This window comes from Canis aureus, chromosome 7, assembly GCF_053574225.1.
Source record: "Canis aureus isolate CA01 chromosome 7, VMU_Caureus_v.1.0, whole genome shotgun sequence".
In the NCBI taxonomy this organism is placed as follows: Eukaryota; Metazoa; Chordata; class Mammalia; order Carnivora; family Canidae; genus Canis; species Canis aureus.
The window spans coordinates 69,777,781-69,792,930 of record NC_135617.1 but is presented as its reverse complement, the minus strand read 5'-3'; the positions used below and the strand labels follow the sequence as shown (position 1 = coordinate 69,792,930).

Sequence of the window (15,150 nt, the reverse complement as noted above, 5' to 3'; positions counted from 1 at the left end):
AATAGCATTCACAAGGAGATTGAGACTAGAGCAGGGGAATGAGATGGGAATGGTCACCTTCTTTAGCAGTGCTCTCTCCTAAATGCACCCTACCTTTTCCCACCTTTCCTCTCTCTTCACTTCCACCTTGCCCCATCCCAGCATTCTCAGGCACCATCCACACTGAACCCCACAATGCCAGCCTCTGAGCGGACAGTGGCCTGGGTCTCTAACATGCCTCACCTGTCAGCTGACATCGAGAGTGCCCACATCGAGCGAGAGGAGTACAAGCTCAAGGAGTACTCTAAGTCGATGGATGAGAGCCGGCTGGATAGGGTACGCTGGGCCCCTCATCTTCCCATTACCCACAGGGGCAACCTCTAGATGCTTCTCAGGGAAGGACCCAGGGGTCAAGTAGTTACAGTGGAAAGAAGAGACAAAGACCTGATCTCCTTTCTTAAGAAGTGTCCAGTCTATTAGGGGACACTGGGTACACAGTCTGTCGGAAAGCCAACTTCCAACTTTATTTTGTGGCTTATACACATCATAGACTGCGGAGAAACGTTTTATGTTAAAGCTTATTTCCATTTTATTTCCATGTTCTTCCCCAGGGAGAACAGAAGCCCCGATTCCTATGACTACTCAGGAAAGGGACAGCTAGCTACTCTGCCAGCAGTGTGAGCTGATAAATTGGGTGGGGGGCCAGAGGGCTGCAGTTGTACTACAGACCATGTCCAGCTTACCCAGGCATTGTTCCACCAGCACAGATGATAGAGGGTTGGTGTTGGAAAGTGGTATATGTTGGCCCACGTGTGGAAAGACCAGATCCTCAGCTGGTGGTGGCCTAGAGCAAAAGACAGCAAGAGCTCAGGGCACACACACATAGCTCAGCAGTGCTCCTTGGAGAGGCTGTTGCTCCAAGGGCTCTGAAGAAGAGGGTGGCTGTAGGATTAGGTTAACGTAAAGACTGTATGACTCCAACTCGGGGAAGCAGAGAGAGGTTTCTTGGGAGCTGTGGTTTTTGAGCAGAGGAAAATGTTGGGACTGTCTAGATGGACTTGGTATAGCAAGTCCCATGAGAGAATTAAGCCCTAATGCCCAAGGTAGCCACCTTTGGTAATAAATGACATCTCTCCTTTGCTTCCAGAGTGGGGTTGGTTCTGTATGTATCATCTTTGGAGAATGAGAAAATACTCTCAAGTCGTTTTTTCTGTACTATGACTTGGATGAGATATTTTTGTTGAGGAAGGCTCTAGAACAGTACCATCCAGTAGAGTTTTCTGCAGTAATGAGAAACGTTCTATGATCTGCATCGTCCGTATGGCAGTCACCAGCCTCATGTGGTTGATGCAGCTGAGGAAGGAAATTTTGTTTTATTTACGTTTTAAATAGCCACACATGGCTAGTGTCTACTGTATTGGATAGCACCACAGCTCTAGACTCTAGAGCCAGTAGGGCAGATAAAATGACTCCTCTGTGCCCTTCGAGCCCCAGAATTCCAGAATCATTATCAACAGAGGCAGTCTTAGATTCTCAGCCTGGAGTTGTTTAAAGCCCAGACCTGGAACCCCACATAGCCTCTCCTTATCCAGTGTCTTTTCTTCCTGGGTCTCCCCACCCTCCCCATGTGCTCTGGTTGGACTGAGGAGTCACCTTAAGCTTTCATTTCTAGGTAGGATCACTCAAGGTGAGTGGGAGGGGAGTCTGTATATGTTTGTGTGTGGGTCCTTGTGTGTCCAGATTTACATGTGCGGGCAGGTATATACTGCTCAGGGCATGGGAGCATATGATCTTGGTCCATTTTAAAGGAGCCTTAGGTAGCTCCATAGAAGGGTCTTCTCAAAAGCCACCATGTCTGGTATAATCAGCAGGCAGGGAAAGGACTGCAGAAGGCACCTGGGTTATCTGTCCCTTACCATGCAGTGGCTGCTTGGTAGGCAAGAATGGAGACGGGGTGGTGGGTCAGGGTGAGGCGCCCCTCACAGTGCGGGGTCGTTTGCCCGGCGGGCAGGTGAAGGAGTATGAGGAGGAGATCCATTCACTGAAGGAGCGACTACACATGTCCAACCGGAAGCTAGAAGAGTATGAGCGGAGGCTGCTGTCCCAGGAGGAGCAGACCAGCAAAATCTTGATGCAGTATCAGGCCCGACTGGAGCAGAGCGAAAAGAGGCTAAGGCAGCAACAGGTGGAGAAGGATTCGCAGATCAAGAGCATCATTGGCAGGTGAGGGGCGGCCTGGGGAGGGGTCACAAGGGAGAGCCTGAGGCTGAGGAGAGCCAGCAAGTTCCCCCTCTAGCCTTCAGCCCCAAACTCAGGACACCATGAGGAAAGCCCACCACCTGCTCCCAGAGATTGCCACTCACTACCAATCACCAAATGGGGAGAAACTTCTCGCTCAGGGCATAAATGAACCCTGATCTCTCTCCCGATAGAGTAACTTCTTAAGTTCTTGGACTCCCCACTGGTTAGTCTCAATCCAGCCTGTGATGTTCTCCCCAAATCTAAGCAGAGACCTCTAGCCAGAGTAGCCCCTAGCCATTCCTATCCTGGGTAGCCCCTTCCTCCAGCCCTGAAAAGATGTTCTCTTAGAAACTGAATGACCAAAAAAAAAAAAAAAAAGTAAAAGAAACCGAATGACCCTTCTGTTAGCATATGCACATTTTCAACTGCTCTGCCAAGGCCTGGCTTCCAAAGAAGGTATCTCAGCAAGGCGGTCAGCTTATCCTGAGAAGTGGTGGGACTCCAGGCTGGACTCTAACTAGAGCCAGTCCCATTTTGATCCACTCTGAATGTAGTTTGGATTAAGATTAATTAGAAGAAAAAGGCTTGACTTGAAACTTACTTTGAAACCCTGTTGTAATTGACATCCTTGATGGGAAATCGTTTTGAGAATCTTCATCAAAGGCACGGAGGTGCTGGGAATGATGATTGTAGAGACCCCTCTTGGTCTTGGGGTATCCCAGGGGTGGCACTGGTGGTGTCCTAGGTTCAGTGAGATGGAATGGGAGATGTAGAAGTGAGGCCTTCAGCCACAGAGGGGCTGTGGGAGGGCACTGTCCTGAATGGGAGGGTGGAGGGCCAAGGGGGCATCTGGGTGATAGAGGTCTTTGAATCCCAGAAAGCTGTCCTTAGCAGGGAGATGTGAGGGTCCCTGAGGGGAAGGTTAGTATAGGGAGTCTTTGGGTCATAACAATAGAAGGATTCTGAGGGCAGAGGAGAAGGACGCCTGAGGCTTTTCCAGAGAGCTGCAGGGGCTCCCCCAGGATCAGGAGTTCCACTGGCAGGCTCCGAGCCCGTGCCCGCCACTAACCCCACTGAAGCCCGTCCCTTCAGGCTGATGCTGGTGGAGGAGGAGCTGCGCCGGGACCACCCCGCCATGCCTGAGCCGCTGCCTGAACCCAAGAAGAGGCTGCTCGACGCTCAGGTGGAAATTACAATGTCATTTATCTTCTCCGTGTCCCATCCCCATCCATCCCACTGTCCTTTGTGCACTCACTGCACCAGCCACCCAGCCCCATTGCCATCTGTCTCCCACTGTCCTCCATTTGTCCACTGGCTGCTCCTGGCAGCACCCCCAGTGACCCCATCTTCATCCCATCGTCTATGCCTTTGTCACTCCTAGCAGTGTTAGCCCCACCCCTGTGCCTTTCTACTCTGTCTTTCCCACTCCTGTCTGGGTCTTGGAGCATCCAGCAGAACCTCAGTCTCTTTGCCCCCAGATCCCACCCAGTTCCTGGTACCCCTGCCCCATCTGTGCCTGTTCCTGTTCACACAGGGAATTCAGCCTCCTCTGAGCTCTTCTTGGGCTACAGGGGCTAGAGGCTGTAGTTTGCTAGAAGAGAGCACAGGGCAGTACGAGTTCTAGCTTCCCAGGTTCTAAATGGCCCCCATCACCTCTTGCCTCCTCAATTTTCCTATCTCCTGGATAGCTCCCGAATAGCTTCCTCCTCTGACTCTTCAGCTCTTGAAAGCCCCCCCCACCCCCACCCTGTAAGCTTGCCTTCCCTCAGTATTTAACCCCAGTGAAGGCCTCTGGTCCTTAAACCTGTCCAGCTCTCCAGCGCCCTCTGTCCTCAGCCAGCTTTTAGAACTTCTATCCTGCACCCTTGCCCCTTGCTCTCCCCAATTCTACTTTCCCACCCATGCTGCTCCTTCCTCTGCTCTGACCGCCAGGCTTCCCCACCACTACTGCCAAGGCTCCTGACCCCATGACCCCACTCTCTCCCCCTGCAGCTCCTCATCAGGTAATTCTCCTGGTTCCTTTGACCACGGGCGGAGGACACAGGGGGAGGTGACTCCGGACCACTGCAGGTTGGTCATGAAGCCCACTCCCCTCTGACTCTCTGGAGCCTTTCCCCACCCCACCCCTCACTGCTGCCCTCCACATACCCTACCCTCCTGACACCTCCTGCACAGACCCATCTCCCAAACCACTGCCCAGAGAGAGCACTTCTTGCTGCTCCGGGAACTGTTCAGGGACACCTTGCCAACACCAAGCATTTTACCTGGGACACGCCCAGCACATCCCCACATCTCTCTTTGACAAAACCCACCGCCCAGCCTCCTCTCAATCCTCTGCCTGTGCCTCTCCAGTGTATGTCTGTCACCCCCCATTTCACCAGAGCGTCCTTGGGAGTTTGGGACGTTGGGAGTGGGGCTTGTTAAGGGGTGGCAGTGATGACGGGTTGGGGGACCCTGGCTAAAGGGGCTATGCTGACTGCAGCAGGTAAGTGGGAGTTTCCTCTTCTTTCCCTAATCTCAGTTCTCCACCCCTCCTCCCACTCCTCACCTGTTTCTCTCTTCCTCCTCCCTTATATCGGTGAGATCGAAGGCATCTTTAGCTCTTATTGGGCCCCACTGGGTAGGAACTAGGAATGGGGAGCTAACTCAGGAAGACTTTGGGGGAGGGAGGCTGGAAAGAATGCTTTTCATGATGGCAGGACACTAGGCAGGGTGAGTGGAACAAGGAACAAAAAAAGGAGCCTCGGCAGATGTCAGGACGCAGACCAGCCCATGTGGCGTGGGAGTTGGAAGTGGGGTGAGCCGTCTTCCTAGATAAGATCATGGGCTCAGTAGCCATGTGGATTCCGAGGCAGAGATGCCAGGAACAGCATGTTAAATAAACTCTGTTCTTCTCAGCGGAGCTCACTCCTCCTCTCCCGCCACCCAGTGGCCTTGCAGGATGCAGTCCTACCTACAAACCAGTAAATGGGAACCTGTCAGCCACTGACATCATTTCTGAGGGGCTTTCTTTCTGTGGGATTGATCTGCAGTGGGCAGTGGCTCCTCACACTGTAATTTTAACACTCTGCCTGCCCAGCCTCTTTGTCAAAGTAGTTCGTGATCTGTAAACAGATGCTAAAAGGCACCAGGGGACCTCACCATTTAAAGGACTCCTGCAGTGAATTCTTTTGTAAAATGAATAATGGCACCCTAATTTATCTACGTTCTAAATTTGGGTCCATGGGGGAGTAGGGGGCATGCCTATGTTCTGTTGCCAGCAGACAAGCAGAGAGAAGGGAATCTGAGGTTTCCTTCCCTTGCTGTCCTGCCATACTCAGGATCCCCTACCATACATAATTTCCTCTCTCGCTGACTTGGGAGAAGTGTGTGAGATGCTCAGCAAGCTAAGAGGGTGGCTTTGCTTAAGGCTGGGGTTTCAGTGACCTGAGAGGTGGGTTCTTTGATTTGGAAGGGAGAGCTGATCTCGAGGCCTCTACTTAGAATATTTTTGTATCCTACAGAGATATGGTTACATGTAATGGGCCTAAATGCCCCATGGCCCGGGAAATAATCTGGACACTTTCTAAATCACTTTTAAGCACTGGTCCCTCTGCAATGTAACCGTTCGCTTAAAAGTTAATTTTGTGCCTGTATCTTAAATAAAAGGCAAGTGAGTGACCAGAAGTGTCATACAGGAGTACCACAGTGTGGTTCCTCTCCCAGCATAGGAACAGAAACCAGATGTGAGGGCAGGAGGCAGGAGGCAGGAGCTGGTCCAGGGGTGGGAGTAGGGTCTGCTACCCCTCTCCCTCTAACTGGGATCCCAGGGAGAGGGATTGAAAGGAACATGGAGGTGGAAAGGAATGAAGCAGTTTTGCTTCCTGGGGACACAGGGATGGGGGCACGCTGTGCCTCTGCAGACACTCCTAGTCATTTCTGCCCAGAGAGAGGCAGCCCTCCCACATTTTTTACCATCCCCCATCACTTCCTCCAATCCCTTGCCTTCCCCCCTCCCCCCCACCACCCCAGTACAGTTAAACCTCTCTAACTTGGACTGGTATATTGGAGAAGATGACTGCTCTGAACAAATGACAAAACTGAATGGCAGTGTCTATTTAATGAAATGTATGTCTTCAAAATACATACAGTAAGTGGGGCTCAATGAACAAGGCTTTTCCACTCGAGGTCCTCAGGGAGCATGCGTTAATGAATAGATAGATTCAAAAGCCTGTTAGCTGGTACCCTCCTACAGACACGTTTCTACTGTTAATTTGCTTAGCACACCCTTTCTTCAGAGCTAAAGGAAAACTCAAGCCCAGTTTTTGTTCAGATTATGAAAAAAGTCCAAATCCGCAGGGGTTTGGATTAATGAGGTTTTGCTGTACTGCCTCCCCTTGTTCCCTCAACACAAAGTTCCTACCTCGGATTGGGGGTGGGCTGGGAGGGGGTTCCATCTAAGAAGAGGAGGGAGGCTGGGTAGGGGAAGATCCAAGGGGTTAGGTTGGGGTGAGGTAGGAACTTGTTTCATTTGAACTGGTTTCCTGGTATGACTCCCTGGGTTGAAGGCCTGTTAGGAGTCGGGGGTGAGATTCTCTTCTCCCTGATCCCAGAAGATGTAACTTCCTCTGCAGGTGAGAAACAAAATAGGAGGATGGGGTGAGGGGTTGTCCTGGGGGCAGGGAGGGAGACACGGTTTATGGAGTGGGTTGGCTACTGGGGGGGCACAGCTCGGGGAGCTGGCACCCAGGCTCCCGCGAAGCGTCTCAATAAGTCCGCGCTCTCCTCTTTGGTGTCTTGCAGGAGAGGCAGCTTCCCCCCTTGGGTCCAACAAACCCGCGTGTGACGCTGGCCCCACCTTGGAACGGCCTGGCCCCCCCAGCACCGCCCCCCCCACCCCGGCTGCAGATCACTGAGAACGGCGAGTTCCGAAACACCGCAGACCACTAGCCCACCCAGCATCACAGACCTCCTCCTCCCTCCCCATGCACCCTGCCCTGGAACAGCACCCACCACCAGGACTGGATGTTGCCAAGGGACAGTGGGATTGCCTCCCTGAATGCCTCCTTGGGGGGCACCAATCCCCCACCCCCACTGCACCATTTCCAGCGGGGAAGAGTGGGGACCCTTAGCTGCCCCTTTTCCTTCCTGTTGGAGTGCTGCCCCCTGTGACCCCCAGGGACCCTTGCCCCAGGACACCACCTACCCCACACAGACCCCTTCAGTCCGGGGTGCTATCCCCATCCTCTGCCTCATCGTTCCCCTGAGCACTGGGGGACAGACCCTCACCCCCACCCTGGGGGTGTGGCACCTCCAAACTTTCAACTTCAGGGTGATTTTTTAGCAGTAACCAGAGCTGACAATCTAATTCCCCTCCACCGCCCCATTTTGGCCTCCCCTGTCCCCCTTGTAATGGGGAGGGGACCCCGGGTGAGGGGGCCCTATTACCCCTTGATTTCTCAGGAGCGTCTGGGGGGGCTCAGCACGCACAAACTCCTTCTCTTCCTACTACTCTTAAATTTACTCCCTCCCCACCCAGAACCCAGATGGGGTGGAGGGGCCACCGGGGCAGGGAGGGGGCGGCAAGGGGGGAATGGGAGTTGTCTCCCCTTCCTCCCACACCTGATCTGCTCTTGGCTGGTCCCAGAGCGGGGTGAGGGGGCTTATGCCCCCCCCTCCCCCAGTGTGTTGGGTGGGGTGGAATTGAGGTTAGGGTGAGGGGTTAGGGTCTAGGAGGGTGTGTATGTTAGGGAGGACAGACTAGGTGATCTGCCCTACCCGGACACACACAGCCCTCCTTGCCCCTCCCCTCTCTCTTCTTGGTCTCTACTCCCAGGGGGAGGGGGGAACTTACTCTAGGAAAAGCCATGTCTCTCTCCCCCAGGGTGGGGGGACCTGTGTTGGAGGAGGGGTGTTGGGGGCCCCCTTCCATGACTCTGTCCCCCCCGGGGGAGGTAGGACAGGGCTGGGCTTCCCTCTCATCCTCCCCCCTCCCCAATCTCCCTCCACCTCCCTCCCTCCCGCCAGCTCCACAATTTTTCGGTGTTTCTCTGTACATAGCTCTCTGGCGGGATAGGGGAGGTAGGATGGATGGGGTTTAGGGTGGGTAGGTCATGGGAGGGGAGAAGCCCCTCCTTGGCACCCCCTCTTCCCTGACTGCTATCCCCTACCCAGCCCTGCCCCCTCATCCTTTCTTGCGTTTGGTATTGAGACTCTTTCCAGACTTCACCCTTCTTTCTTTTGTATGAACAGTTCTCCTTCAGACCCATCCCCCTACACACATACACCCAGCCGGGGCCAAATTTATACTTATATAAAAGTTGTAAATATGTGAAATTTTATCCCTGTGCCCTTTCCCTACTTTCCCAACCCCAGACCCTCCCCCTGGACCTCCTTTCCTCCTCTCTTTGGCTGTTGTAATTATCTGGGGTTTGTACTGTACATATTTGGGGGTGTGTGTGTGTGGGCTGGGGGCAACCCCTCTGTATAGAGCTTCCTGGCCCCCTCCCTCCCCCAGGCTTCCCTCCCCCTCCACCACCCTAAAGGTAGGAAGATGCTCTTCCTACTTGTTTTATTTTGTTTTCTCGTTCTCCCTCCCCACCTTGTCCCACCCCACTCCCAGCCTTCTCTGTCCTCCACCACTATCCCTTTTTCTCCACTCCCAGCCCCATTTCCTTTTTTTCTGGAGTGTGTGGTGAAACAGAAAAATCATGTTTAATAAACGGAGATTGTTCTTTTTTCGCTGTGCTGACTTTCCTAAGCTGGGACATTCAGACGTATCACCCTATTCAGTAGGGTGATAGGATCTGCTTTTTGAGAGGAAGCTGGCAGCCTGGGAGAAACCATATCCCTGCATGATGCCACAGTCTCCTCCAGAATAGCACTCTCCCACCCGGCCATAAGATGTATTCTGTTTCTGAGCAGGGGTTGTGACCTGGCTAAGCTTACCCAATCCAGCTCTCCCCTCTCCACTGCCCCACTTAACCCTATGAGTAGAGAGGCCAGGGAGCAGGAACACTATCTGACAAGGAATTCCAAGTATATATATCTACACACACTCACAACTATATTTAGTAATTACCTAGAAATAAGGTTGATTTAATGACTGGTTAAAATGCTCCCGTACGGAATGGAGCAAAGAACTTGGTCCCTGAACAAATCTGAGTTGCAATCCCAGGCCGGTCACTTGCCAGCCTCCGTTTCCTCCGAGGAAACTGAGCAGAGCAACACCTACCTTGTAGGGCTGGGGGAGGGTACAAGGTGATGTGGACGATGCCTGGCCCACACAATAGTTCATCTCGCCTTCTCAGCACTTAGAAGGGAGCGGGCGCTACGTTTAATCATCCGCAGGGCTTAAGGGTCGCCCCCTCCTTCCAGGCTACCATCTCCCGAGGCCCAGCTCAGATTCCTCCGGGCGTCAGACACCTCCCGCCGGCACCGCCTTCTCGCCCGCGCAGCCAATCAACGCGAGGCTCGTAGCCCTCCGCCCTCCGATTGGCTGGGGCTCTGGCACCGCCCCCCGCACCTGGCGTTGGCGTCCGGCGGGAAGGCGGTGGCTTCCGGCCCGGGACTGAGCGGTGACTGCCTGGGCGCCCCGGCCCGGTGCCGCCGGTGTAGCCGCGGGGGCGTGGCGGCGGGAAGGGCCTCCCGGCTGGCTGGTGCGGCTCCCCGGGAGCCGGCCCTCTGGGCGCCGTGAGCAGGAGCCGTCCGGGGCCGGCGAGGCCAGGCCGGGGCTGGAAGGATCTCCTCGTCTTCCTCCGCAGGCCCTGGAAGTGAAACCCCGGTTGGTCTTTTGTTGTGGTGTTTTAGTTTTTCTTTTCTTGGTGGGGGAGTGTGCGGGCCTGATCTGCGGGAACCACCACTCACTGGAAAGTTTCCACTTTGCCGGGTTGGGGAGGCGGGTGTTGTTGCCCTTACCCAGAGCTTCTGTGACCCGCGTGCCTTTCCTCCGCAGCCTTCGTCCCGCGGGGGTGCGCCCCCAGCCCCTCATCTCCAGTGTTCCGCCCTCTGGGATTTCTCTCTCTGAGGAGGCCATATGGATCTCTCGACGCCTTTGCCCCCCGTACCCCGCTCCCCCACCCGCAACCCAGCCCCACGGACAATCCAGATCGAGTTCCCACAGCATAGCTCGGTCCTGCTGGAAGCCCTGAACCGCCACAGGCTAGAGGGAAAGTTCTGTGATGTGTCCCTGTTGGTGCAGGGCCGGGAACTTAGAGCTCACAAGGCAGTGTTGGCTGCTGCCTCTCCCTACTTCCACGACAGACTTCTGCTGGGGGATGCGCCACGTCTCACTCTACCCAGCGTCATTGAAGCCGATGCCTTCGAGGGGCTGCTCCAGCTCATTTATTCAGGACGCCTCCGTCTGCCTCTGGATGCTCTGCCTGCCCACCTCCTTGTGGCCAGTGGCCTCCAGATGTGGCAAGTAGTAGATCAGTGCTCAGAGATTCTTAGAGAACTAGAAATCTCAGGTGGAATTTCAACCTGTGGGGCGACGTCTTACCACACTCTTCTTTCAACCACATCCTCTCCAGGAGGCTGGTGCATTCGCTCTTCCTCTTTCCAGGCCCCAGTGCAGTCTTCCTCCACCTCTAGGGAGAACTCTGTTTTAGGGGAGGGGAGTGAACTGGGAGATGTGTTACAGATTAAAGTTGAGGAAGAAGAGGAGGAGGACCAGGGGTCAGCAGCCCCTTCTCAGACACCTCAGCCTCAGAGGGTATCAGGAGGGTTTCCCTGCCCTCATGGATCCCACCCACTGCCTGTATCCACTACATATTGTAGGGTTCCTTGCGAGAGTGCCCCACTTGAGCCTCCTGCCCTTCATACTGCACCACCCCCCAAAGTCTTCTACATTAAGCAGGAACCCTCTGAGCCTGAAGAAGAGATACCAGGGGGTGGAACTCAGTCTGGAGGAGCAAAGGAGGAGACCAAAGTGTTTTCTGGAGGGGACACCAAAGGGAATGGAGAACTAGGGTTCTTGTTACCCTTAGGAGCAGGGGCAACATATGGAGGAGGAGGAGGTCCATCCTGGAAACCAGTTGATCTTCATGGGAATGAAATCTTGTCAGGGGGTGGGTGGCCTGGAGGGGGAGGACAGGCTGTGCATGGGCCTGTGAAGTTAGGAGGTATACCCCCTGAAGATGGAAAACGCTTTGGTTGCTTGTGTGGAAAGCGGTTTGCAGTGAAGCCAAAGCGTGACAGGCATATCATGCTGACCTTCAGCCTTCGGCCCTTTAGCTGTGGCATCTGCAATAAGCGCTTCAAGCTGAAGCACCATCTGACAGAGCATATGAAGACTCATGCTGGAGCCCTGCATGCCTGCCCCCATTGTGGCCGTCGGTTTCGGGTACATGCCTGTTTCCTTCGCCATCGGGACCTATGCAAAGGCCAAGGGCTGGGCCACTGCTCACTGGACTTACAACTGACTGCCAAGGGCATACACGAACTTCTAGGATAAGAGAGCCACTGCTGCTGATGGATACTTTTTCATCACCACCATCACACCCTGCTCCTGGATCTTGTAATCATGCCAAGAAAATAGATATATTCCAGACATCTGGTTCTTAAGTGTGGATGTCAACCTGGCAGATTCTGGGATCTCAGATTTCTTATAACCAAGTTTTTTGCTAACCACCCCATAGGAGGGTGGTTTACAGGGCATATGTAAATTGATCACTTGCCCCATAACAGACCTTTCGTGCAGGAAACCAGATTTCGGATTAGAAGTTTGGTGAGAGAAAAGTTAGAACAAAAGATGTAATGATAAACATTTCACTTGGTCTCCATGAGGTGTTGAAGGAGCTGGTCTCTATTCTAGGGATGTCTGATTCTAGGGTCCAGTAATTCAGAAACCAATTAAGGTCTATGCTCTCCTCTCCCTTGTCATTGCTGAAATGATTTAGGTAGAGTTCTTTTTATGTACTTTCTTTTGTTCGATCTTTCCAGAAGCCTCTCAGATCATAACTCATTCTGCACCTTCCCAACACTTCTTTTATTAACATTGTAGTTGAGCACTTTAACAAATTGAGCGTTCCATGTGTCATTAGAACTCTCTTTTTAATAGAGGATATCCCCTAAATAGCCTGTGCCTCTTGTTTACCTTTGTCCACCACTGATCACCCATATATTGATCACGGTGATTAGAATATGACCAAAGAACTCAGGAGATGGCCACTGACCTAAAATGCTCTCAGGGTAGCACCACTGTTTTTGAACAAGTGGCTGTTGTCAGAGACTGAGACAGCACATACAGGAAAGGCTGAAGAGTAACTGCACAGTAGGACCATACCCCTTATCCATCCCACTTACACATGATAGGCCCTTGTTTGAGAGAGATAGAAGAGTAGATATTGGAATGGGGAGACTGTCACAGGTTACTTAATTTCTTCAAATAAACTTTGCCCTGAAATTTAAACTGACAGTGGATTGGATTGAGTAATTTACGTGGGAGAGACAGCACAAAAGCAGAGTTGCAAAGACTTGGATATGTTACTTATGCAGCAGGGTTATATTGATGAGGGGAAAATGGGATGGTTTCACACTGGTGCAGAGAACACTGTCCTGGACTTCAGTGGGCCAGATTCTAGGCCCTGACTTGCCACTGAATGATCTCAGGTAAGTTACCTTATCTTTCAGAGTGTGAACTGTTTTTGTTTTTGTTTTTGTTTTTGTGGGGTAGTATGCATCTCCTAATTGGTTCTCTGTCGTCTTATTTTTAAAGGGATTGGTTCATATGATCTTTACCTATAATCTTCCCTGACTTCATGTATTACATATAATGTTTGGTGGTTGTATGGTTTGTTCTACAAACATTTAGTGCAATGCAGTATGCTAGACCCTTTTACTCTGACCTCAAAAAGTTCACAGCTACTTTCAAAGCTAGACAAATAATAACACTGTGGTATGATAAGTTCATATTAGTGGGCAGTACAGGCTAATGTAATGGCATAAGTGAAGTCAAGAGAAGGTCTCATACATCAGCAGAGGTTTCACAAAGATCTCTTTATACCAGAGATAATAATATGGGTGGCTGAACATGAGTGAACTTGAAGTTATAACTAGGGCCAAGATTGATAGCTTTCCCCAAAGCATTTTCCTTAAAAGTTGGTATGGGACCCAGAACAGGCTGAAAAATGTGACTTTATGGCTGAGGAGGTGAATTCTAGCTTCTGTAAAGAGCCATGCCATGGTACCATCCTCATGGTTAAGGACTGTGAACATATTGGGAAGGGAGTCAGGGAGAGGGCTACCAAATGCCACCTACCTGTCATTCTTTTGACACATTCAGTAGGTGGCTACAGACATACCTCAGATATTACAGGTTCAGTTCCAGACCACTGCAACAGAGCAAACCAAATGCATTTTTTAGGTTCTCAGTGCATATAAAAGTTATGCTTTTACAGTAACCTAGTAAGTGTGCAGTAGTAGTATTATTTCTTTAAAGAAAATAAAGTATATACCACAGGCACTTGGGTGGCTGATGTGGTTAAGCGTCTGACTCTTGATCTCAGCTCAGATCTTAATCTCAGAGTATGAATTAAAGCCCTACATTGGCCTCCACATGGCATGAAGCCTACTTTAAAAAAAGAATGTGCATACCTTAAAAAATACTTCGTTGCTAAAAATACTAACAATCATCTGAGCTTTTAACAAGTAGTAATCACAGACCACATAACTAATATATTAATAATGAAAAAGTTTGAAGTATTGCAAGATTTACCAAAATGTGACACAGACACAAAGCAAGCAAATAGTGTTGGAAAAATGGTGCCAGTAGACTTGCTGCAAACCTTTAGTTTGTAAAAATAAAAACAAAAAACCCCTGCAATATCTGCAAAGTGCAATAAAGTGGAGCACAATGAAATGGTGTGCCTGTCTATCCATTGAGCAAGATCCTTTGGTTGCAAGCAAGAAAAGCTGGCCTTGACCTTCCCAAAACAGGATCTATGGAAGTATGTGAAATGGCTCCTGAATTGGAAGGAAGGGCTGAAGGACCAGCCTTTGGAAGGATAAGCTTGAGGGGTCCAGGGAGAAGGATTGCTCCTGGGGAATCTTTTCAGGTCATGTTTTGGGATGACAGTCATTCTTATTTCTTTTTTATTTTTTATTTTTTTTTCATTCTTATTTCTTTTGTTACTTAAGTCATTTGAGTGGCTCAGTCAGTTGAGTGTCTGACTCTTGGTTTTGACTCAGGTCATGACTTCAGGTTCGTGAGATCGAGCCCCACATCAGGCTCAGCACAGAGTCTGCTTGGAGTTCTCTTCTTCTGCTTCAGGTCTCGCCTCTGGCCAGAGGACCCTGAATCATATGTTCCATCCATCAAGGCAACAAAGTGGGCATGTAATCCTCAAGGGGAAATTGAAGTCCTGGGATAGAAGAGGGGAATGGGGAATAATGCTAGCCAGCCAGCCCACAGGAACAGAGGTGCACTCCAATCTCCACATGTTGCCCATCTTGGGATCCTTAAAGCCTCAGATATACTCGCCCTCTGAACTTAAGGCAGAATTGCTTCTTTCCTCTCCTTAGTCTCTGTAATACTTTTTTTATTACTGCTGTAAGTCAATTAAAATACCATGTTAGAGTTTTGTTTTTGTTTTGAAGTTATTAGGAATTATACAGAAAACAAATTCCTTAATGAAAGATCTGGATTGATTGAAACTGATTTTTAAAGATTTTATTATTTGAGACAGAGAGATGGAGAGTATAGAGGGAGAGTGTAAGGGAGAAGCAGATTCCCTGTGGAGCAGAGAGGCTGGTGCCGGCCCAATCCCAGGACCCTGAGATCAGGACCTGAGCCGAAGGCAGATACTCAACCAACTGAGCAACCCATGTGCCCCGAAAGATCTGGATTTTGACCAGTGCCCTACTTGAGTCATGGAGTAGCCTTCTTCAGGCTCCTCTGCAAATGGGCCCTGTGGCCAAAGGCCCCAGTTCCTGCCACCCAGGATCGTGCAC

General features: G+C 51.3%; 2 protein-coding genes and 1 long non-coding RNA gene across 19 annotated transcripts in view; 2 read left to right on the top strand and 1 right to left on the bottom strand.

The window, feature by feature from the left end:
* Window positions 1-8,937, top strand: part of SYNGAP1 (synaptic Ras GTPase activating protein 1) — a 33,569-nt gene extending 24,632 nt beyond the window's left edge. For 8 of the 16 annotated variants that reach the window (XM_077904416.1, XM_077904421.1, XM_077904419.1 and 5 more), the window contains 4 exons: window positions 142-315; window positions 1,991-2,202; window positions 3,313-3,408; window positions 7,005-8,937. In XM_077904416.1, coding sequence (XP_077760542.1) covers window positions 142-315; window positions 1,991-2,202; window positions 3,313-3,408; window positions 7,005-7,149 — 627 coding nt within the window. In that variant the 3' untranslated portion in view covers window positions 7,150-8,937. Of the gene's footprint in view, window positions 1-141; window positions 316-1,990; window positions 2,203-3,299; window positions 3,409-4,212; window positions 4,291-7,002 lie in introns of all 16 variants that reach the window. The other 8 variants (XM_077904418.1, XM_077904422.1, XM_077904417.1 and 5 more) reach the window with 6 other exon arrangements.
* Window positions 544-9,656, bottom strand: LOC144317688 (uncharacterized). 2 transcript variants are annotated; one of them, XR_013383707.1, is made up of 4 exons: window positions 9,434-9,656; window positions 2,822-2,961; window positions 1,896-2,214; window positions 544-1,332 (listed from the first exon to the last, which is right to left on the bottom strand). It is a non-coding gene; the product is annotated as an uncharacterized LOC144317688 (long non-coding RNA). The 2 variants fall into 2 exon arrangements; XR_013383706.1 differs by having other exon boundaries at window positions 544-2,214; window positions 9,434-9,649.
* Window positions 9,657-9,763: 107 nt separating this feature from the next.
* ZBTB9 (zinc finger and BTB domain containing 9) lies at window positions 9,764-12,610 on the top strand. Its single transcript, XM_077904454.1, is given in 3 exon segments — window positions 9,764-9,982; window positions 10,154-11,587; window positions 11,589-12,610. Coding segments are annotated over 2 exon segments (1,386 nt in total). The 5' UTR covers window positions 9,764-9,982; window positions 10,154-10,234; the 3' UTR covers window positions 11,622-12,610.
* Window positions 12,611-15,150: the final 2,540 nt, after the last annotated feature.